Genomic DNA, 25,014 nt, shown 5'->3' on the forward strand with positions numbered 1-25,014 from the left:
TGTTGTAAATGCATGTCTATCTTGTAAAAGTGTTGACAAGGGATTATAGTCATTGTGTGAGGAGATGTGAGGAAACCTGAGGGTGTGCTTAAGGTACACCCGTTGTCCATACAGAAAAGTGTGCATTTAATCCACAAGGAAATGATCAAATAAAATGACAGTCTATAATGGAGCACATGTTCATACACTTTAAGGTATATTAAAATGAAAAGAATATAAAATCAGTGTGGAGCAAATACATTTCATTAACATTTGAAGTTCGTTTTTGACTCTATCAGAGAGGCATTCAGCTCAGAATGTATTTTGGTGCCTCTGCTCAGGTTCATATCTAGAAAGCGCACCAGTTGATTTATATTTGTAACTTCAGAGCAGCGAACATTGCTCTGCTTGACGTTATCTGATATTAAGTGATGTTCATTGCTCATTTGTTCATGAAACATGCGTAACATGTGCGTAATGCGTAACACGCACAAGACGGGACCAAAAACTTTTTAGTGCAACTATGTTGCTCACTGTTGAGTTTATAATGACCTTATCTAACTTCATGATGTCTTTCAAGTCCCATGCAGCACACAGTATATACAGAGCAGAAAATCTAATGATGGTCATTGTTCATAGAACATGGTAATTTCGCATAATTGTGGAGCAAAAATGCTGAGATGAGGATAAATAAACACAATTCTATTCCTTCTTCACTTTTAATATAACTATGCTACTCACTTTTGAGTTTGTACTGAAAATATGTAACTTCATGATGCATTTTAACTCCCATGCAGCCCACAGTGTATACGGAATAGAACATTTGCTGTCGTTTTTTATCAGCAGGCAGAACATAGGTATTTGTCCCCAAAAGGCATCTCCGGGTGTGAGATACACACACACACACACACACACACACACACACACAGACAGACAGACAGCGCGCGTGTACTGTGTGCGTGTGTGTGTAAGGGGAGGGCTTGCTCTTATTAAAGCGCGGAGCTCCAGTTTGGACCTTCCCTCGCCTCAAGTCAAGGAGACAGCCGCGGGCACCCGGGCTTTGTAATTTGGCGGCCCCCCGCTGCTTCCATGCTCTCTATCAGCACCACACACTGATCCGGGAACAGCAGATCCTCTCTCCCCGAGCAGCACCGCTTCAACGTGGTGCGCCCCAGACGCGCACTCTCCAGTTCAGGATGGACTCGTCTCCTTCTCTTCACCTTTACCACTGACTGTGACGCTGCTGTAGTTTGGTGGGAGTTCCTGGGGAAGGAGCTGGAACGGATCCTCTGTCTGCTGTTTCGCCTTTTCACTGATTTTAATTTTGATTGAACTGCCACTGTATACTCATCTCCGGGCTCCGAAATGGGAATGTATATTCATCTGCTGCTTTTGCAGTACTATTTCGTCTCGAGTTTCGTGTGCAACGCAGTCGCTTTCGTGGAGGAGCCCTCCGGAGGCAGGTTGGACGGGTACTGCGGGCGGATTCTCCGGGCGCAGACCCAGGGGACCCGGAAGGATGGGCACCATGAGTTCAGGCTCAGAGTGGAGGGGGACCCGGAAAGCTACCAGCCCGGCAGCACCTACAGAGGTAGAATTTTTCAGTCCATCTGCGCGATCAGTGCGTAAACATGCGCCAAATTTAACAAGTGGACTGTTAATCAAGTTGGAAAACAGGGAATGTGCACACTGAAATTTATAGTAATCGTTATTTTATTTCATTTCCAGATGTCTAATCACCTAACATTGTAAGTAATATCCACAGTAATCTAATATTTGACCAGAAATTGTAGCCTGGAGAACACAATTTCCAAACTAGTCAGTCCGCCTCCTCTGGCTCCTGCAGGGAGAGTTGTGGTTTGATAAGGCTACTTAGTGTTATAATGTCTGACCTATATTCACTTCCTCTCCTCTTCCTGCAAGCAAGGGGACACACATACACACAAACACAGATCTGGCTCCAATTAAGCTGACCCCTACAAATTTAAAGTCCCTATCCTGCCTGGTGGATTTGGCCTCAGAAAAAAGACTTTGGCGTACTCACAGAGATTCTTGGTGAGTCTAAAACTTCACACTAAGCAGTTTTTCAATTCAAAATACAACAGTTTCACTTTCTCTGTTTTTAAATCCAAACTTTATTCATAAAAATTCTGATAAATCCAGTGATACAACGGGGGGATTTCACAGTAATAAGACCTGGTCTGCTACAGTTTTGACACAGGCTTCAAAAACAAGGATGAAAATCAAGGGTCACCTTGTCTTAAAGTCTCCCCACTGAGATCATACTCCAGATCATGCATTTTTTGGCTGTGATGCCACATTTAGCAATCACGGTCATAATTCTAATCAGCTATCAGTAACCTGTGAAGGACACCACCCGAGGAAAAAAAGAAGTTATTCCCCAAGCCTTCACAACCTTTAAGTAGCAAATAAGTTCACTTTTTATAAAACCAGATAAGATTGAAAATATTGACATCTTCCTTCTCAGCACCTGGAGCAAGTTTTAAGATAAATGGGCCGGTATGACAATGCTAGGTTAGGACACAAGAGTGAGCCGAATAAAATTCCACCCACATCTCATTATATGGCTCCCATTCCTGGCCTGCTCCCCGCACCAAACTCCCAGCATGAGATTTATAGGCTCTCTTTTATTCTAGTGTGAGATGCTAAGCCTCTATTTACAGCCCTCACTCTTCCACATTGCGCGGATGCTCGCAGGAAAGCTGCTTTCATGTGTGTTTCTCTGGCATCATCCAGGGTGACCCTGCGTCATGCGGTGCGACCCTGATGTGTCAATGTATGTGCCTCTTTAGTGTTCAGTGTCCCTGTGAAGTAAATACACACTCTCTCTCTCCTTTATAGTGGTCCTCCTGGCAACCAGCCCTTCTTATTTCAGAGGTTTCACCCTCATCGCGCTGAAGGAGGGCAGAGAGGGCACCAGAGACGACGACTACACCGGCCAGTTCCAGGTAAGGATGAGCAGCTGTGGAGAGGAAAGGAAGAATCGCTGCATACTGAATGTGCTCTGAGCTTTCTGGGAAAGTTTGCAAAAGATGAACTCATTTGCATGCTATAATGCACATGGGAGTCGACTTAGCTGCTCCCCGCTGTCTTCTGATATGGAGGTTAAAGGAGGTGTTGCTGACAGATGCAACACAGCTCCCCTGGATGAAGCTAAAAAACTGAGCTCTCTTGTTGTGGCGGTGAAGAAAAGAGAATCTAGTTGCCTCTTTGGTGCATCTCTTCTAGGGTGAGGCAGACATGGCATCCTTCCCACTAAGTAGCAGATATTTCCTCCAGCGGAAGAATGAGAAAGGGAAGGAGAGAGGCAGAGGAGGATAGAGAGGAAGAGGCATGTGAGGACAGAGAGAAAAGAGATAAACAGAGAGAGCTAGAGAGAAAGCAGGAGAGAGATGTGAGATGTTTGGTTCAGTAGTAACACAGCTCCCACTGAGCAGCAGAGAGCTCCTGAGGAGAGAGCCAGACTTCCTCAATTACCTCCCGCTCAGTGTAAACAGGAACACACATCTGTAGCTGTGTTTCCACATGCGGATCCTAACCAGACTCTTACCAAACAGAGCACGAGGCTGCTTTCATGTAGCCAACAGTTTCAAGAGAGGGCTGAGAAGATTTCACTTCTTGGTTCCACCAGCCCTCTGACTTTAAAACAAATAGTTCTTCAAGTTTGTTGAGATTTTGTAGCTTTCCCTACATGCAGACACAGCAGTGAGTGTAAGGTATTTACCCAATTATTTATCTTAAGCTATGATCCTCCTTTTAATCGCGTTGGCAGCATCTGTTTTTGCTGGCACTTCTGCGCTTCAGTTTAACAGTTTGGGTTTCCATTGATGACGGAGCGAAAGAAACTACAGTGATCAATTCCTGGTATGTGGATTAACAGTCATAAACTGGCTTAGGAGTTTTGTGTGGCTTTAATGTATGATGTAATTTGTCTAAGTACACATTAATTAAAGGTGCCCTGTGGAGTTTTTTAGTAGCGCTATGGAGCAATGTTTTCAAATGCGGGTCCCTTTTTTGTTTTTTATTGTGCACGCACACGAGCACAAACATGCGGGCAATGCGATACAGCATGAAACACATTCCAGCAGCAACATGCAAAGAAATGTAGCAATGTGCCAACAAAGGAAGGGAAAAAAGAAGAGTGCAAGCAAGTAAACATGGATGTAAACAATGCAGGATTTAAAACATTCAAACAAGACTAAGAGTCTGAAGATGAAAAGTCAGAGTATTACCAAAGTCATAAGGATTCATCTTCTGGTGACCATGAATGCCTATACAAAATGTCATGGCAGTAGATCCTGTAGTTGTTGAGATATTTCTGCCTGGACCCAAGTGGTGGACTGACGGACTGACAGACATTGCCATCCCTACTGCCAAAATCAGCTTTTGTCAGACCTTAAGGATATACACGTGTTTTGGTGAGAAACACTGAATGTAAAGAGAACTTTTGTTTGTTTACAAAACTCCACAGGGCACCTTAAAGAAAGAAAGCACCAAAACTAATAGTTTACATTATATATTATAATATAATACACTACAGTACATTTAAACAGCACCACAATCTACAACATCCAAAATGGTCATAAAGTTGAATCAACACCTCTCTAAAACAGTTTCAACAAAAACTGAACATAATAACCTTCATGACGGGAGGATTTATTGCAGGACTCTTGTATTGTATTAGTGCGTTGACTGCATTAGTTTTAGCTAGGTGTACTTTAACTGGCAACTGAGTGCAATGTACACTATATGACCAAAAGTATGTGGACAGCAGAATGAAGTATATGGACCCCTCAACATTACACACACTCCAAAACCATGGGCATTAATTTGGGTGATACACAGTTACCGTTCCATTCAATTCTGCCAGTTAGGTTCTTCCAAGCCAAACTAGGAAAACAATTTCTCTATGGACCTGGCTATGTAAACATTATCATGTTGAAACAGGAAGGGGCCAAACACGCTTGCCACAAAGTTGGCAGCACACTTTTGTCTAAAATATTGTGGTATCTCTTAATTGGAACCACGAAAAACAGCGGTGAGGGGTGTCTACATTTTGCTCATATAGTGTATCAGTTTTAGATGCAAAGCATTAAATGGATCCAGGAAGTAACAAGGATGTTTTCAGTTCAATTGTTTGTTTGTCAGCCAGATCTTATTATCAAATATGGACCAAATTTGAATACAATTTGGTGGAAACTTCAGCTATGGGCTAAATGATTAGTGTTAATAGTTCATTGCAAAATGGGCAATATTGAACCGTTAAGCAGTTTTCTCATGAACTACCGCTCTTATTTACATGAAAACCTGGCACATTTATCCCATGATTATCTATCATGTGTATTTTCATGCAAATCCAAATCCAAAAGCAGTTTAACAGTTTCTAAACATTTTCTTTTATTTAAAATAATCACAAACAGACGATTGTGCAGTCTTGGCAGAGTTATTGGCCCTTTGAGTGCTTTCGGGATCTTTTATTCATTCATGTCAAGCCTCCTGTCCCTTAGTGGTAGAAGGTATGACAATGTCTACTGAAGACATACTGAACAGGAAGGTCACCTTTCTTCTCTCTATAGTCTCTACAGGCAGCCAAAGAGTGTAGGGAGCTTGGGTTCTGACACTGAAACTGTAGGTCTTTTTGAGAGTGCGTCAATACGTATGAATTGTTTCATTTGTTCATTCATTCATTCACTTTGCTCTTCTTGCTAGTGTATTTTCCACTTTTATATGGTGTAAAGTCTCACATGCCTGGCCGTGGTTCGGCCCTCAGCATCTCTGCCTCTGGGTTTACTCTCCAACTTTTCAAACCACTAAATTCTAATGAAAATTCTTCATAACTTTACACACTGATTTACAAATAATAAAACAAATAACATTCACTGGAAGAAGAATAAAAAATAAGGCATCAATTGTGTTCTGAAGTTTTAAAAGCTGAGAGTGATTTTGTGTGAGCTCCCCAAGTGGAATAGATAAAGTTGAGGAATCTGGACTGATGTTCTTTTTACTTGGAGTTTGGTGTTTAAAACAAAGATAACTGAGTAACCATGTTGGTTTCTAGCAGTCCACTCTGTGTTGTCACAAGGCACGGCTAACTTGCTCGGATCATTTCGGTTTAAACAGTTCAAACTCTCACAAACATCTCACCTCACTCTGCTCTATTTGATTTCAGCTCCCTGCACAATAAATACCTCACAGTCTCAACCTCGGAGTCCCAACAGAGTCTGGAGTGAGGCTGAGACCAGGGAGTAGGCAGTGAGCAGAAACTGGAACAGTGTGGGCTGAGCTTGCACAAAATTAAAGTTGACAATGCTTTGCAGTCTGTTCGATACATATTGGCAAATCCATCAGACACCTTTTGTACTGTAATTGACAGTTGTAATAGACACTTTTATCCACATGTGGAAAATGATTAAGGCCTCTAGAGATAAGCTGCTGTCAAAACACTGTCAAGTATTAAAATAATATATTTGGTTCTGAAGAGTTCTGAGAAGTTGACTGCATGAAACCAGATGTGTCCTGCATGACGCTACATTATCAGGACACTACTTTAAATTAATGAAAACTTTACTTTGGATTGATGTAGTAACAGAAATTTGTTTCAGAATGATTTAATTTATAAATACGCCATCCTTTGTGTCCCAGTTATATTAGCGGGTCGATAAGAGAAGATGCAGCATGACAGCGAGTCTGGCTTTTTATCTAAATGACCTCAATCCATCAAACTCAGCTTCTCTTTATCAGAGAGGTTTACATAATAATACTTATGTAAAATTAAGTTCATGCAACAATTTATATTCCTGACAGTTTATTTTCCACAAGTTAATTATGCGGCTAGTTTTGCAATGTCATGATTGTTATTGTGCAGTGGAAGAAGAGCCAAATGAACACAGTTGTGGGTCTCCGTACGGCTGTTCTCTCTCCTCCCTCTCTGGTACTGGGTTGTTTCTGGCAGCTGTCCTGGAATGTGCCCACCTGCTGTTTCACTAAAACACTACAACTGAGAGTCGCTGCTCATTGTTTTTTCCTTAAGCAATAATCTGCTATTTGTCCCCAATACTACCATTAAAGGACTTCTGTCTTAATGTGTCAGACCATAGAGAGTTTCGCTGTGAGTGTGCATCTGTGTGTGTGTGTGACTCAGTATCCCACTGAGTCTGCAGTCATTGTTTGCTTGGTAATGTGTGTCTTTGTGCTTATATATGCACCGAATGGGTATGTGGGTATATGTGTGGGTCTGCATGTGTGTTTTTCCCAGCACGCCTTGTGTTAGTGTGGGACGCGGGTCATATTTATCTAGGGCAGCAACGTGTTATTGCTCAGGGAGACAAACGGAGCTTGTTTGGATAAGGGGAGAGATGAGCAGGCATGAGATATTATCTTCTTTTTTTCCCCTGCACAGATTATCTAGGGTTCTGAGTTTAGCTGGGGATAAATAAACCCAATCAGTTTAAAGTGCAACAGCTAAGTCATAGGTTTCAGATAGAGGCAATTACATAAGCCAAGTAGAGCTTAGAGGGCTTTAAAGAAAAGGACGTGAAAGAGTTGGAATGATGGTGACCTGATATGTAGCATAATCACACTCAAATGTGATCCTAAAGTCATTATTGTCTCTCTAAGTACCCAAAGATAGATACATGCTGGAGCCTAAGTCCCGCACCCTTTTCTGTTTTTCTGAATAACAGGAGTTAAGGACAACTGTGTGCTTGTTTACTTCAAGGAACTTCCAGTGAAGCCAGAAGATGATGTACACATCTTATGCTTGACAAGCTCGCTGGTTCAGATGTTTGAGGTTTGGATAAATAATCTTGTACTCTGCATTGATTATGGCTTATTAAATACATAATGCATCAAGACTATGAGTGTGAGGCCACTATTTCTTGCACTCTTTAATCCACACAAGGAGGTGACAAATCATTTTGGGGGGGATTGTGAATTGATGTAAGAAATGAGAGCATGATGAATTTTTACAATCATCCAAAACATTTTCATATAAATAAATGTTTATCATGCTAATCTTTACCACAGATTATCTAAAGCTATATTTTCTCAAGCTATACCCAAAGCGTTTACGTTTGCTGTTCTAAACACTTTGGTATCCGGTAAGTTTTTCTCTGTTGAACAGGAAGTGATTTTAAATTTCCAACAGCAGCAAACAGTGTTGATGTTTTTTTTTTTTTATATAACTAGCTAGTTTTTTAGCATGAGCAATGATAGCCACTATCACTGACCAAACTTCAGAAACAGAAAACAGGTTCGTGCTATCCCAATAGGTCCCACCACCTCCATGTAGTCATTCCAAACAACAAGTAGATGTCACAAATGCAGCAACTCATTGGCTTCCCACCCACAAACATTCACTTTAGAATACAAACACACACAAACACAACAGAACCAGAGATGCCACTACCAGGAATTGGAGCCTGGGCCTCTATAGTGGGCAGAAGTTTTGCCTCTGTGCCATTCATATGCATTCTGCTCACACTGTTTTACTGACAGTTGATCTGTGGGAAGTCCAATGCAACACCATCATTTTAAATTTCCAACAGCAGCAATAGTGGTGGTTTGATATAACTGATAGCCATCATTGCTGAACAGACAAAAACAAAAGTACCATCTGCAGAAAGTCAAATTTCAGAAACTTCATGGAGAAAGATGTCTCAGTACTGCTCACACTATGCTTTTACTTGCAACCCCCCAGATTTTCTATGCACTGTAGTCCTTGTCACTGCTAACACCACTTTTGGCCAAATAAATGCTTGATACATTTGTATTTTGTCAAAGCATAGTATAATATGCACCACTGGAACAATAGCAAAATTACTTTGAAAAGGAAACTTATTATTACCACTGTTTGGTGTCACAGAAAATGTCACCACTTAGTTTTTAATGTTTGGAAGCCAAAAGCGATTGAGGATGACTGCTAAAGTCAGCTCTGCAGCTCTGTGACTCAGCCTTGGTCTAAGCAGGAGCCTGTCTGGTTTATTCATGCTGTTTTTCATTGACAATAGCCTAAACAAACCTTAGTCGGCAAGGCTGGAAAACAGACATGCACACACAAGTAGGCACATACACACACAAAGTCAACCCTATTCACACCACATGCACACACATAAACAGTGGCTGTTTACTTGTTCAGAATAATAATGGCCCCACACTTTGGTTAAGGTTTCAGTCAGGTTAAATTGTTAAGTTCAACCCTTGTTACTTTATGAGGCTCCCTGTTGCTATGAAAAACCAAGCTACCCTTTCTTTCTGATTAGGCACATATGTTTTTTATTTTTTTTATTTGTCCAAAACAAGGTCACCCAGCCAGTAATTGACAGGGGCATCTAATTTGCTCATGTAAAAACGTCCCATGTTCTGTTTTGTACTTAACTTGGGTCTGGGAGAAAATGTGGATATTGTAAATATCAAAACAGCTGTCAATTAAGCATGGCTTGGTTTTCCTTATATGGGAAAGAAATGATGATACCAGTTGGAAATAATGCCTATTTTCATTAATTCAGACAGCAAAAGAAAAAGGAATAAATATATTTCCATGCCACAAAGTCTGTAAACACTATATGTTTACTGGATTATTGAGGTTCAGAAACACGTCAGGTACAAACAGACTTCAGGTCAAAAGCTCAATACTCAGTGTTTGTAAATGGCTAGCCCATGTCATAGAAAGTATTTCACTTTACCACATTTCTTTTGTATATCTGTATGTGTTATTTAGTCTATTCCAAGAGCATGCACTTTAGTCAAGGTGACAGACATGTGTGTTATTATCAGAGCTTTTCACACCAAACCCTGATAACGTCAGACTTTTTGCACAAGAAAAACAGAGATGAGAAAAGGACAGGACACTCAAAGAAGGGCAGGCAAGAAATCATTTGAGCATTTTTTACAAGTAGAAGACAGTCCATTTATGAATCTAATCTGCATGAACACAAACAAGACACAAACACTTGGTTTGATGGCTAGAAATTTCTACAAAGCATTATAGCACTAAAATCTGTATATAAACTGTAACAAAATGGATTTTAAAAAGAGCTTTGGGGTCATTTTTATATTAAACAGACTCAATGAACAATGCGTTCCCTCTTCTCCAATGTTGTTTAGTGTAATTGAACGGCAAAAGCCACAGAATTGGCTCTATTTGCAAGGAAATAAACCTGCACACACACACATGTAGTTTTTTACAGAGTAGCTGTTTGGATATATGACACCGCTGCCTTGGTTGGGTGGCTCAGACACAAAATGTAATATGATGCAATATTTGTGATAGCCCCAAGATCTCAGCGGTATTCTGCAGTAATAGTATGGCTTTGATTGATGGAAAGCTCAAGGCAGAATGTCGGCGCCTTCGAGGTCTTCATCGTGCAAGAGAACTTTGTTACTTTCTGAAATAAGCTCATCTTCAAGGGTTGACGTGACATTTCAATCTATCTGTCTGTCTGCCTTTGTTTTTCCTCCGCACTCAGGTTCCAAAGATTTTAACTGTATTCACTCCTTTGTATCTGCTTTGCATTTAATTACAAACCTGCAATGTGTGTGCACACCGACCAACAAACACACAAAGTAATATCACTCTTATTGTCAGTTTTCTCCAGGGATCCTGGGTGTCTGTTCAAGCCTTGGTTTGCATTGTCTGTCTCCCGCTCTCTGTCTCTTTGTGTGCGTGATGATGTGTGTGTGTGTTTGAACAGGGCTCTGCGTTTGCTTGTGCGGGCGCTCTGAAGCATCTGTGTTTACCGTCTCAACAGAGAGCGAGAGATTGAGAGGGAGGGATTGAGACAGACAAACCGTGGACACACACAGGCATGCCATCCTCTGCAGTGAAAACAAACGCTCCTTTGCCAGTCTTCCCACACTCCATCTCTTCCCCTCTCTGTCTCTCTTTCTGTCTGTCCTTCCATCTCTCATTCTCTGTTAGCAGTGTTAGAACAATATGGCTTGACACTTTAATGGGCCTGTGTTGTTTCTAGTTTCTTTGTTTGAATAAAAGTCATCAGAGCAGAACACTAGTGTGATCTGTATGTATTAACAGTCACACTTTAGCCCCAAAACCGATAACCTAAGATTCGACTTAACAAAATCAAAATGGACTGGCAACACAATTTTGACTTTAACACCACTGACTCCTGACTTCAAGTCATCAGGCTCCAGCCTGATCTCCCCCTAAGCCCAAAGTGGAGTAGTCTTTTGGGACCAGCAGCTTATACAGAGACAGAGCAGGCAAAGATGCTGCTCTCAAACAAAAGGATTACCATTTTGAAGATATATTGTATTTGAATGCAAGAAAGAAAAGAAAACACAAGGACCATGACTTGGAAAGTTTAGGACTTGGTACTTAACTGCCTTGTTGTGGGACTCAACTGTCTGGACATTTGACTGTCCTGTTGTGGGGCTTAATGTGGGACTTGCCTGTCTTGACTTTGGACTCTTTACTTGGCATTGACTGTCTTAACTTGGAGCATTACTTGGGACTGGACTGTCATGACTCTGATCGTGATTTAGGACTTGACTGTCTTATTGTTTTTATTAAACGGACTGCAGTGCTGTCCAGTAGACAAATCCAGTCTGAGCAAACACAATGATGGACTATTGTCCTATTCATACACTCTGTCGCTGTTGTGCTATTGCTCTTGATGTTAAGTGTGGACACATACATCTGAGCCAACAGCGTCATTACAGAAAATAAGCTGTACTTTTCTTATGTCTAGACAGCAGATCTTTATTTGAGTATTATCCATGTGCAGTTTCTGTGTCAATTTATCATGTTGTAGCCCTAATCTATCTCCACATTCCTCTCTCCCAAAACTCTGTGTGTCTGTCTGTGTCTGTCTTCTCTTTAAGCTTACGTCTTCCTTTTTCTTTGTTTCTCCCTTTCTCCTTTTCTTCCCCTACCTCTTTTATGTCTCTCACCCCAGTCTCTGTCTCGTTCTCTTCTTCTGCCTTTTAGCCAGTGATTTGTGTATGCTTTTGACTGACAGAACTTCAGTCTCGGTGACACAAAGTAAACCAAACTGTGTATAAGGATGCATGAGGAGGTCGATACAGAGATACATAGAAGTATGTGTGCGTGTTTGTATGTTCTGTATGCATGGGGTTTTCCAGGTCTGTGTTCATTTCAGTGTGTTCACACTGTGTGCATTTGTGTATGTGCGTGTGGATGTGTATTTGTGGAATAGAAAAGGGAGTTTATGAAAGAAAGAAAATGAAAATGGAGAGAGCTGTCTGTGACTTTTGTCTCCCTCCTGGTGTCATCAGGACTTTGGGACTGGGTGTTAGGTCATTGTTATTATTGAGCCGAGGCAGCTGGGGAACACTAGCTACAAGGTCATAGGCCATGTGTGCATGTGTGTGTCTGTCTGTGTGTGTGTTTAGTCTTTAAAATGTCTGACAAAGTCCAAGTACCGAACGGACTGGGCTGTACATGTCTTGAATACACAAGACTGTTATCCAAATCCCCACTTAGGGCATTTGAGAACTATCCTCTTTCCCAAGCTGGTGTCACCAGCTAATGTTATGTTAATGTCATCAAAGAAGAATCAGAGATTGCTCATATTACTGCTACTGGTAATATTAAGTATAGACATCAGTTAACCATTGAGATTAATGTTGACATATGAGTTTATTTAATGACTCACTCCCTGAACAGATACCATATTAAAAGTGGACATGCACAGTTCTCTCATATCTGCACTCTGTAGCTCCCGCCATAGCTCGATACGTAAAACATTTTCTGCTCTTGCTCTCTGATCACTGATGAAGACTACTCACTCCGTGCACCTGTGACATTATTATAAGGAAGCAAAGTGCATACGTCTGTCTCTGTTCTCTGTTCAAATCTGAAAATGTAGCCCCTGCTAATTTGATTTAGTAAGTGAACAAACATGGGAGTAGCACAAACAAATAAAAATCAGCTAGCAGTTTTAGCTGTACTGGCCTCAAAAGAGCCATGTTGATTCTGTTATGCTTTCATTTAGCTGGAGACCTGTTCCTTCGTGGGGCCATTGGTGGAAATAGAGCTTTTCCCAAAATAACCTGTATTCCTTTTGATAAACCTGCAGGATGTTATATGTACAGTATGGTCCAATGGTCAGTCATTTAAAATAAAAAATGGATGCTATGAGCAGAAAGTTTCAACATAATTATTTAAATTTCAAATGAATATTAATTGTACAATTAACTGAAATATTGAAGTGCATAGGTTACAATACAGTACAATAGACAATGACCATGTTGTAGTATTCAACTAAATTGGGACCAGATTTGCCATCCACCCTGTTGTTTCCTAACCTTGCAAAGCCAGACTGCATCGTACAAGCTCTAATGTTTTTCTTGAGGAGTTAGGTCTGAACAAGTCTACAGCCACGCTAGCGGCTCTGTGAGGCTGTAATGCTCATTGTAAGGACAATCAAACTTAAAAAGATAAACCAAAGTATTGGACTAATTGAAATTGTGTTTATGGTGCTAAATGAAAAGTCAGGGATCACCAAAGTCAGTGGGATTCATCCCCCGGGCACCATGGATATCTGTACCAAATTTCATGGTAATCCATCCAGTAGTTGTTGAGATATTTCAGTCTGGACCAAAGGGGTGGACTGACATTGCCACCCCCTAGAGCCATGCTGATGGTGTGGTTAAAAACATCCACTTGAGAATGACCTGAGCCTGGCCAGATCAGAACATCACCAGAGTGTTTAGATGGTGTTAATAACTTGTCGGCTTTTAATAAGTAACTATTTTTATTTCAAATAATTTCAGAAAATTTATTTGGTGGATAGTTAATGAGATCGGATCTATCTCTACCATGTTTTTCCTGTTTCAAAATTAGAAGCAAGCACCTAGTGAGTGGTGTATTCGTCTGGTGAGGTATCGTAAGGTTGAAAGTTGATGTATGAGTGACGAAAAGAATTATCACTTGCTACAGGAAATAACCTCTGTCTCAAGCAAATCATATTGAGCCTTGTCAGACCATAGCAAGAGAAGAGCTCTTATGGGCTGGCATTGCAATTTACTGCTGAGTGATCTGGATATGCATTTTCAGGGAAAATGGACTTCAGAAAGATCATGGTGACATTTTCAAAAGCAATGTCATTTGTTTTCAGTATGTTAACACTAAATCCTTCCTTCTTTTCTTTCTAGATCATTGATGAGGATGACACACAGTTCATGACCAACTGTGCCCCTGCAGTGACGGAGAGCACCCCTCGCCGACGCACCAGGATACAGGTCTTCTGGACAGCGCCACCTACTGGGACTGGATGTGTTATACTGAAGTGAGTTTTGTTTTTGTCTAATTATGCTCCTCCCTTTGAATAAGATCATACTTTCGAGAGGCCTTTAAAGAGGTACTGCACACTTAAACGTGTTTTTTGAGCTGTAAACTAAATTATTTGACTGTACTGTGATGAAACACATCAATGCTGGTGTTAATATTGACATCTTTACCAAATTTATGAAAATCTGCATTTCACAGGTTGAAAATGGCTCAACACGCCATCTACTGATTTAAATCACCCTGAACCTTGCAAGGCCAATGCTGACGACCGAGTCGACCGTTTGGGACTAATTTACGTCATGACTTTTATATTAAAACACCCTCTAGACCCACCTCCCCCTGACTGTGAGTGGGAGTCTGTGAAACAGCGCTCATTTTTAAATATATGCAGATTGAGATGCATCATTCTCAAGAGTTTACACTAGTTTTTGCTAACCCTGTACTTAGTATTTTTCAATTCTGGTGCAGTGGTTCGGACTTGACGGCTATAGACACATCACTGGACTGCATTCTTTCCCTTGATGATGATCCCATGATTAACAGCAGGGCTATGGCTACGTACTGACATTCCCCCACAGACACACACACTCACCGGAGAGCCTCCCAGCCTCTCTGAGCCGCTAACGTTAGCTCAGCTACAACACAGGAACCACACAGAAACTTTTACAAAGGGCCATGAATGTGCTTCTGACTGTCAAAGCTCCAGCGTGTTTCCAGCGTGGACACGGAGTCTGACAGCAGCTGCTCACGGCTGGTTAGCTGTCTGTCGCTCACTCTGGCCGGTGTCTCCTTACCTCCCGCAGCATAAATATGCTGGGAGGGAGGGAGCTAGCACAATTTGGGGGTGAAGTTACACTTTAATATGGTGCCATTATTGGAGAGCAAAAACTGCAATATCAAAATCCGCTTGCAGAGACTTAAAAGCTGAGGTATTACATAAGTATTCAGATCCTTTACTTAAGTAAAAATGCCAATAAAACAATGTAAAAATACTTTGTAGCAAGTAACAGTAAAAGTATAGCTGTAAAATATACTTCAATTTTCAAAGGTAAAGGTATTCATTCTGCTGTAAAATTTCCCCTGTGACTGATATATTAATGTATATTACATTATTATTAGTTTGTTAATACTGATGTATCAACATGTAAGCAGCTTTTTACTGTTGTAGCTCGTTGAGGTGGAGTTAGTTTGAACTACTTTATATTCAGTTTGATAGTTTAGTCCAATGGTTCCCAACCCTCCAAAGGGTCACAAGATAAATCTTGTTGGGGGTTGTGAGATTGTGAGATTATTAATGGGAGAGGAAAGACGAAAAAACAAAGTTCTGATACGCAAATCTTTTTTCATATTTTCTTTTTACTTTTCTATAACATTTGCTTTTTTGTTAAACATTGGATAATTTTACCTGTTTGGTCTAAAAACATTCATTTAAATGAAACCATATGAGAAGTTTATAGGGGAAATTTCTCTTTGGTGGATCTGCTATAACCTCAGACATCTGAAACATGTACAGGAGTACAAGGAGTCACAAGTACACACTGATTTTAGTAGGAGGTCACAAGCAAAAAAAGGCTGGGAACCACTGGTTTAATCTTTAACAGTGCATTGTATTTTAGAAGATTCTCATGTTTTTTAATGTACAATCAGAAAAGTAACTAGTAACTACAGCTGTAAAATAAATGTAGTGAAGTAAAAAGTACAATATTTCCCTCTGAAATGTAGTAAAAGTATAAAGTATCATAAAATGGTAATACTCAAGTAAAGTACAAGTACTTCAGAAATGTACTTTAGATGACTTTACTCAAGCAAGTTTCAAGTCTCTGTAAGTTGTAGTTCATGCTGTGACAAAATGAATGGAAATCAGTAGCTGCCTATAAGAAAGGAAATCAGTCTCAAAACCATACGGTGTGCTTTGGATAATAGAGAGTACTAATGGAAAGTATTTTATAGGTAAAATTAAAAACCAGCAGTATGATCCATCAAGTTATATAATTTCACAACAGTAGGATCACTTAATCTACAGTTTCTCTTTTTTTGCTTGCACAAAGAAGAAATCTGGACTGCTTCACTACCGATGAACACTGCACCCTTGCATGTTGTTTTTACAGATAGTCATTATTGGTTATAGGCAACACATTAAGTAAGCTAATGCCAGGTGTTTCTCCAAAAGCCATGACACACTGTGGCTTGTGAAAAGGGACCGGCTCCACAACAAAGAAACAGATGATGATTAGGGGGGCAATTTGTGGTTTGAAGCAGGTGTGACACTAAACCTGCACTGTGTTATTTCAGGAGTGGTGTGTGTGTGTGTGTGTGTGTGTGTGTGTGTGACCTTAGTTGTATGTGGTTGTGTGAGATGGCAGCTACAACTCCTACATGTCAAATCCACTGTATCAGATCAAAGGGTTTGTACTGTTTCACCTGGACACACATTGGATGAGCATTAACTGCTTAGTTTTGTTCCCTCTTAGTCATTTTAAAGGCTCAATCACTTTATTTTGATTCCTCGTGAAACAGCATGGTGCTGTGGAACCAGTGGTGTGGTGGTAACTGAAGCAGTGTGTATGCTATGAATATTAATGATATGAAGAATGAGATTCAGGTGTTAAAGAAGAGCATGACTGAGAAATTAGCTGATATTAGCAGATATATTGGTATTAGTGTATATGTCTTACAATAATAAATAAGACTGCAACTGCAACAGAGAAATTCAGGTAATTTAGAAACAATGTTATCACTGCATAGTTTGTCCATTGATATATTATCACCTTTTAAAGTTGATATGGCTAATGTGTTACCAAACAGTTGCCTAGTTACACATCCAGCATATCTGGTGATAATGTGTTGTGTCTTTTATTACTGTATATTCTAAATATGTGTCAAAAATGTGTCTATGTATTTTTATGTAAAAAATCTACATGGCTGGAAATTATGTTGATGAGAGTGGTGAGAATGAACCAAAACAGTAAAGTTGCAGGCCAGACAATCAAAACAATGCGTCACGGAGCTGAGGGAAACTCGAGAGTCGGGTGAATTCTCAGTGGACTTATTACTACGAGCAACCCCTTTCACATTACACATAGTTAATATAAAAATATTGATCAGTGCAGCTTTAATTCTCAAACATTAATATCAGTATCTGCCTCAAAAATACGGTATTGGTTTGGCTTTATTCAAAAGTAAGCAGGCCAAATATTACTAAGTAGACACTGACCAGCCTTGACTCCATGGTAGAGGACCACTAGCCATCTGTTCCACATATGAAGAGGATGTTTTTTATGTTTTAATGATGTTTTGCTTCATCTTTAACTGCCTTCTCTTCTTCTTAACACTCACAGACTGAAAGCTTTGAAAAGCTGAATATCTCTACAGTACGAAATAAAACTTTAAACAAGGGAAGATCTTTTGTTTTATTCGTGCTCCGAATCACAAAAGCATTTTCACAACAATCCATGATTAACGTTATTACTTTATTATATTTACAGAAGCTATACTCACATCCAGAGTTGCATATTTCTGTTTAGTGTATGCACCATCACCTCAGCTGCTCTGTAAAGAAAAAAGAAAAGAATAGAAAAAAATTTGATTGAACACAGTGGAATGCAGTGAAGTCTATATTTAGCCCCTGGACTACAATACTTTGATGCATGTCATGATGAACACATGAATTCTTAATGTTTTTACAAGAGCCACAGGCTGTTGTGGAATTAAGAGAAAATGAGGTAGAAAGCCAAAGAGAGCAAAAGACAGTCTTCAGTGAAAGAAAGAATTAAGGGATTGATTTTTACGCACAATGACTTCGATTTATGCTTCTACAAATGTAATATTTTCTGATAACAAATCCCTCTTGAAATGAATACATGATGAAGTGTAAAGTGTAATTCATGCCACCTCTGTGAGCACAAACAAATCATATGTGGGCTCATACAGGCACGGTGAGTTATGGCAATATGTAGCTGCTAGCCACGTTTTGGCAAATCGAGAATACAAATGATAAACAACCGATAACTCGGGAGTGAACACACCTCTGAAAGCGTTTCTCACTCTGTCTGCCTCCCTCCCTCTTTCTCCACAGTTCTGCTTTTTTCCCTCCCTCTCGTTGCCATCTCCTCATCCGACTTCCCGAAGGGAATAACCTCCCTGACATGCATTTCTTCCTCGAAGCAAGATGCTATAACTTGCCCTTACCTCCACAGTATACTCACAGCTGTTACTTTTAATTTATCTGCTGCTGCTGTATGACAGATGGCACGGAGCCATCCCAGTGTTTGCTAGTCCAATAAATCTAGCCTTGCGTAGGGGAACATCTGCTATGCAGATTCACCTCGTATTACTGTCACTTTTGTCTGTCAGCGGCGAAATAGAGATTTAGCATTACCTCATCTAACGTGTACGCCTTTCGGTCTCACTCTGTCTTCTTTCTTAACTGTCCACTCTCTGCTGTTGTAACTTGCTTGTCACTTAATCTTTGTTGAGACTGTCTGTTTTTTCCATGGTGCAACTAGCACATTCTTCAGAAGCAAATTCATGTCAGTCAGGGAGGCAATACATCACTTTAGTGGACAGCATTAGCAACATTAGCAACTGTCTCCTATGAATCATACCTTTCATACCAGTGTCGAGTAAAAAGAAAGATAATGTAACTTCAACTATGAATCTTCACACCAAAGCTGTACATTTTCACTTACATCCCATGTCTTAGGAAAGTATTTTGCCTCTTTTTTTATCTTACCCAGTCTGTTTCTCTCTTCTCCCCAGCACTCTCTAGTTATATATATATATATATATATATATATATATATATATATATATATATATATATATATATATATATATATATGTGTGTGTGTGTGTGTATAGTATTTTTCCCTCACTGTAAAAAATCTCATTGGTCGTTTCAATGCTGGAGCAGGCCTCTGGGATTGCTTTTTTTAAAAATTTGATTCCAACTTCAACACCTGCTATTTCAAAATTATTTTTTAAAGGCAAAGAGGTGACAAAGCTGTTAAGGACAGCTGTAGCGCTTAAATAGAGGGACTAGTTTTTATTACCAGATTAGCTAGAGATTTAGACTTTTATTTAAATATTTGTTAAGATCCTTTGTTAATAACTGTAATGGAAAAAGCCAACAAAAAATTAAAGGAATAGTTTCACATTTTGAGAAATACGCTTATTGGCTTTCTTGCTGAGAATTAGATGAGAAGGTAGATACCTCATGTCTGTACAAGGCTACAGCCAGCAGCTGGTTAGTTTAGTTTAGCATAAAGACTAGAAACAGGGGGAAGCAGCTAGCTCTGCTTTGCTAGCAGGCTAATAAACTTTCCAATTATGGCTGACCTAAAGTAAGGTATAAGGGTGAAAGACTAGTGAAACTAGAGAGAATGAGAAACAGAGAGAACAAGGGAAAGAAGAAGGGAAAAACCCATTAGTTTAGTGAAATAACTTAATTAACAGTATTGTGTTTTAGCAATAGGCTGTATAAAATATGGACGTAGTCTCCATGACATCGCCATAGGTTTCTGAAGAGCCAGTGTGAAGCTCAGTGTGGTGGCTCCGGCTGATGCCATCTTGGCAGTGCCTGACTCCGCTAATCCAAAAAATAGGCATGGAGCTGAGGCGGGCCAAATGAAGCCTGGTTGCTATAACCAGCCACCTGTGACGGCACCCATCTGTTACTCAAAGCGGCCACGTCCTTAATTATGCATAACTTTAAGCCTTAAAGGATATATTGATAACATTTTTATGTAGACGAATATTAAAAAAAAAAAAAAACATCCACAGAGCTTTTAGAAATGTGCAGAATAAAAGTATCACTTTTCCTTAGCCCTCCCCCATTATAATAAACTATGAACTCTGGCATTCTAACCCACTGCAGGATGTCCAGTAAGAGACAGATAGGTGGCGTTGAAGTTCAGAACTTTATGGTCAAGCTTCTTCACCATACACAGTACATCCACACAATATCAATTAACAGTATGCCATGCTGCAGTGATTTCATGGGAATGAACTAGGCAGTGCTAGTAAACAAACACTTTGCTTAATGGAACATAAGCACAGCAAACCATTCTCATTTACTACACATAATGTTAGCAATCAAAGTAGTATGCTTACGATTAACATTACAGCTTTCAATAGAGCTAACATCAGCAGCATGCTAGCAACAATGTGGCTGTTACTAATAACAGAAAATCTGAATTTTACACAACATACAGCTGCCATCACTTTAAATGACGAGAATCGAACACTCAGTCTTTATGCACGCACAACAATTTTGAATATTTCCAGCACCTGAGCCTCAAGTGGCCATTCGAGGTACTGCAGTTTTTGCCACATTTTTCAGCCCCCGAGGTTGACTCTTGGTTTTAGCTAACAGAGGCAGAAGTTTTATAACTGTGTTACATTTGGAAATTAGCTTTGTTTGTAGCAGTTCTTTATCTGTGATTTTATGTAAGTGGTGTACAGTAAATCACGCTACAAGACTATGAACCGTTGCTACTTAGCTGTCGCCCTCACTAGTTGGGAGAGAGGGTTCTACAAACTATTTCCCTAACAGTGTTCTGTTATCAAGGAATTGTACTGACAGAACATTTTCATGAGGATTTACATGAGCTCCAACAAGCACGCCAAACTAGTTCTATTGGTTATTATAACTTTGTACTCACCAAGTTAATTGCTAAGATCTGGCAAAGTAGTTACATCACAAAAAATGAGGCCAGACAAGGCAAAAAACATGAGCAGTCAGACTATCAGAGAGGTTTTAAACAATCCCTGAAACTTATTTCACTACTTTGTAGACATCTATCATAGTTTACAGACAGATTTCTTAGTTCAACTTTGACCTACCGCACTTACCGTAGTTGTGCGTGCACAGTTTTCCTGTGCAATGAGGGCTTATCGCTGACATAATGGGGTGGACTCACTATGGGTTTTTCCTCCAAATAAAGTGTTTTAGATAATCTGATTGAACTTTTGCTTTGTTTTAACCTTTCTGACTGTTCGTGTTTGTTGCCCCGTTGGACTTTGTTGTAGTGATGTCGCTGTGTTCCCAGATCTCAGCTGTTACTGCAGCAAGTGCAATGTTATCATAACCAATAAGCCTGATGGCCAAAACCACAATAAGACCCACATTGTAATAAACCATAATTATCCTTTAAGGTTAGAGCTGAAATAATTAGTCCATAAATCGAATCAACAGAAAATTAATCTGAAACTATTTTAATTAGCGATTAATCATTTAAATCATTCTTTAAGCCAAAAATTGACTGGAATTTAATATTTGCTGTTTTTTAGTCGTATATGATAGTAAATTGGATATCTTTAGGTTTTGGACTGTTGATCAACAAAACAAGTAAGGGATAATGTACAGTGAGTCGGTCATTGTTGCGAAATTAACCTTGACAGGGTGATGCCTTCGCGTCGGGGCCTAGAATCACCGGGTATCACAGGACTTCTTTCTGCGGATTGATATGATTGGACTCCAGAGTCTATGATCAGAACTGCGTCTATAGCAACGGTCTGTTATTCATAGCAGCGGCCAGCTCTTCAGAAATAACAGACTGTAGAATGCCGTAATTGACCAATCAGAATCGAGGATTCAACAAAGGCGTGCAATAAGCAATTTGATTATGTGAACTTGGGGTCAGATCATTTTGATGGGCATTTTTCATTATTTTCTGACATTTTATCAACCAAACAATTAAACAATAAAGTAATCTGTAAATTAATCGATAATGAAAATAAGTTTTAGTTTTTTAAGGCAATGCTACTCCTTCTTGATCACATACTGTGAAACTCCACTTGGGACTACACTTCTTTCTTTTCATAAGTTTACACACAGTTAAGTGATGTGCAAGCTCAACACCTGAAAGAAGTCAGCTGTTAAAACATGCTCATTAGTTTCTTGGCAAGCAGAACATGTCAGCAGCTTTTAAATAGTACTCTCTATCATGTGCTATCTCTGCTCGTCTCAGACGTTACTGGCACTGGAACTAACGACATCTTCAAGATACAATGTGCAACTTTTCTCCTTGAGGCAGGAAATGTACTGTCAGGCCTGCCCTCCTCCTCCTCAGTTGGTCTAGTTTTCGCCCCAACTCTTGTCATTCATCCTGCGGAGCTGTCTGCCTTGAAACAACATGTAGCCTGAGGCAGAGGGAACCAGGAACTGCAAAGCCTCCACAGGCGCTGAAGAAGTCCACGCTTGTGTTGACCATGTTTTTAACTTTCCTGCCACATATTTAGCTTTGCTGCATTTATTTTTGATGCTGCTTTCCTCCTAAGTTTCAGCTTAGGTAAACAGGCAAACATGAATTCTGGCATTTACTTATTGTTATATAAGTGATAACACACGATAATGTGGAGGCAGCCTTTCCTCTAAGTCCATTATCTTCATATTATTATCAGGACACTTCTCAAAAAGAGAAGCTGTGTTCAAATTTAAATAATTTTGAATCAAATGTATTTTAAGTCAGTTCGACCCATGCTAAGGTCCATTTTATCAGTGAGTATAGGGTTGGGTTTTGATAGCTTTTTTGTTGAATATGAATCTAGTATCAAATCTGCTTTTTGAGTCAAATTCCTATTGAATCCATTTAAGTTTTAGCTTTCAACATTTACTAGTAACCAAATGTATGATTAAACGATCTTTGGCAGACACGGGTTCGGAGAGAGAATATTAACCAGACAACAGCCAACAATTTTGTTTTGGCCTGTTGTCAAATGTTGGGAAATTAGTTGCCGCTGATCTAATCTGGCACCACTGATGTTTGTGAGTTCAACCAGTGAAAGCGTTGGTCAGCGCCGGCTAAAATGAAATGCCTGCTAATGTTAACTGAATATTTTTTACATTGCTCTGTGCTAGTAAAAATGAGCAGGGAGGTTCTATAAGAGATTCGTTAGTAATGAAGCTTAATGAATCTGTGTATTTTGCCAAATGGGAACCATGCCCAAAATGTCAGCAGCTACAATCAATCAATCAATCAATCAATCAATCAATCAATCAATCAATCAATCAATCAAACTATATTTGTATAGCACCTTTCATAAAAGTGTGTGCAGTTCAAAGGGCTTCACATACAGTATGACTGACAACACGATAATAAGACAGAAGTGTAGACCGTAATAGAGTGAAATAAAATAGATTAAAAGACAGGACAAAGATAACAATGATGAAAATGAGAAAACGATTAAAAGCTATAATAATAATAATAATAATAATAATAATAATAATAATAATAATAATACAATAGAGTTAGATAAAAGCTAAACTGAAAACTGGATAAAATATTTAAAAAGACAACAAAACAAAAACAAATAAATTCGATAAGAGGGATAAAAACAATTAATAATTTAAAAAAATCTAACAGATAAAATAACATTTTTACAACATAAATACAAATATCAAATAAGAGAATAAAATAAAGTAAATAATGTCAAACCAGTCTTAATCAAAAGCCTGGCTGAAGAGGTAGATTTTCAGTCTTTGTTTAAAAATTTCAACACTTTCAGCTGCTCTCAGATCCTCCGGCAGACTGTTCCAGCTCGGGGCAAAAAAGCTTAAAGCTGCCTCACCACGAGTTTTAGTCCTACAAGTGAAAGTTAACTGGTAATGTAGCACATAACAGATGTCGTGTTACTATGGTAAGTTTTTCTGTGGCTCTGTTGAGCCAATATTAATGGACATCCTGGCGGCCAAATGTGAAGAAAATTTTTTTGTAGCTATGGTTTAATGTAATTAAAATATATTGCATATTACATATTACCTTAATATGTCTTAATCGTTTCACAATATAGTGCACATTCTGAAAGCTGCATGAATAGATTTTTTTTGCCACTTGGGGGCAGCGAAACAAGCTTTAAACACAACACTGGCATATTATCACCTCATAAAGTTGTTATGACCATGTGTTAGCACATAATTGACCATTTGCACATTCAGCAGACACAAAGTAACATTAAAATTCATGTAACGTTGTATTTCTGGCCACTAGATGAATGTGAGTCCAATATTCACTCTCATTTTTGCTCTATTTTGGTCTCTACTGACTGAAATATCTGGGTCTTTAGCAGCTAAATGTTCCACTTTCTTCACCAGCTGGTCGCAAACTTTGTCTGTCTGCTATTTGATACAGGGCAGGTAGTTTAGTTGAAAACTGATGCCTGCAATTGCTGGAAATCAGGTTGATGATAGCAGTGAGAGTTATCACAACAGTAAAGCTGCGCTAAAAGATGCTAAAATGCTTGGTAAAGCTGAACTGATAAATCTCTCTGGGTTTGTCAGTGAGACAGACACCTTTTCGCATTACACGTAGTCATTTGATCCATTGTTACAACTGATTAGTTCAACTTTAAAAATTATTATTTCTTTTAGTTGTAATCGACCATCTTTTTAAAAGCAAAAAGCTGCTTAAGTGTAAATGCTGATCTTTTCACAGTTTCAAAAGAAAACAACTCACAAACACTTATGCACATAGATCTTTGAAATTATCTTCCAACCTCTTCCTGTAGATGAACAGTTGGCACTAGAAAGTTTTGTTTATATCTCAAGAGTATATAGTAAAAACAACTTGATTACATTTCTGTTTAATGGGGAAACTGTCAAATCTTCTCAGATTGCTTAAATAATGGTGAGACACCCACATAATTTCCCTCCTTTCTACATATTCACAGCATCATCCAGTTTCAATTGCTGCATGTTATGAGGAGGATTTTCACCAGCAAGGTTTTTAAATTTCTGCCTTGTT

The 25,014-nt window shown here is 39.3% G+C and overlaps 1 protein-coding gene across 2 annotated transcripts in view; it reads left to right on the top strand.

The window, feature by feature from the left end:
• Nucleotides 1-980: 980 nt before the first annotated feature.
• The window catches only part of spon1b (spondin 1b), a 95,800-nt gene continuing 71,766 nt past the window's right edge, over nucleotides 981-25,014 (top strand). Inside the window, exons 1-3 of one of the 2 annotated variants that reach the window (XM_044193672.1) lie at nucleotides 981-1,570; nucleotides 2,842-2,948; nucleotides 14,137-14,270. In XM_044193672.1, coding sequence (XP_044049607.1) covers nucleotides 1,345-1,570; nucleotides 2,842-2,948; nucleotides 14,137-14,270 — 467 coding nt within the window. In that variant the 5' untranslated portion in view covers nucleotides 981-1,344. The remainder of the gene's footprint in view (nucleotides 1,571-2,841; nucleotides 2,949-14,136; nucleotides 14,271-25,014) is intronic. The other variant, XM_044193673.1, reaches the window with a different exon arrangement.

Source organism: Siniperca chuatsi, linkage group LG4, assembly GCF_020085105.1.
Source record: "Siniperca chuatsi isolate FFG_IHB_CAS linkage group LG4, ASM2008510v1, whole genome shotgun sequence".
Taxonomy (NCBI): Eukaryota; Metazoa; Chordata; class Actinopteri; order Centrarchiformes; family Sinipercidae; genus Siniperca; species Siniperca chuatsi.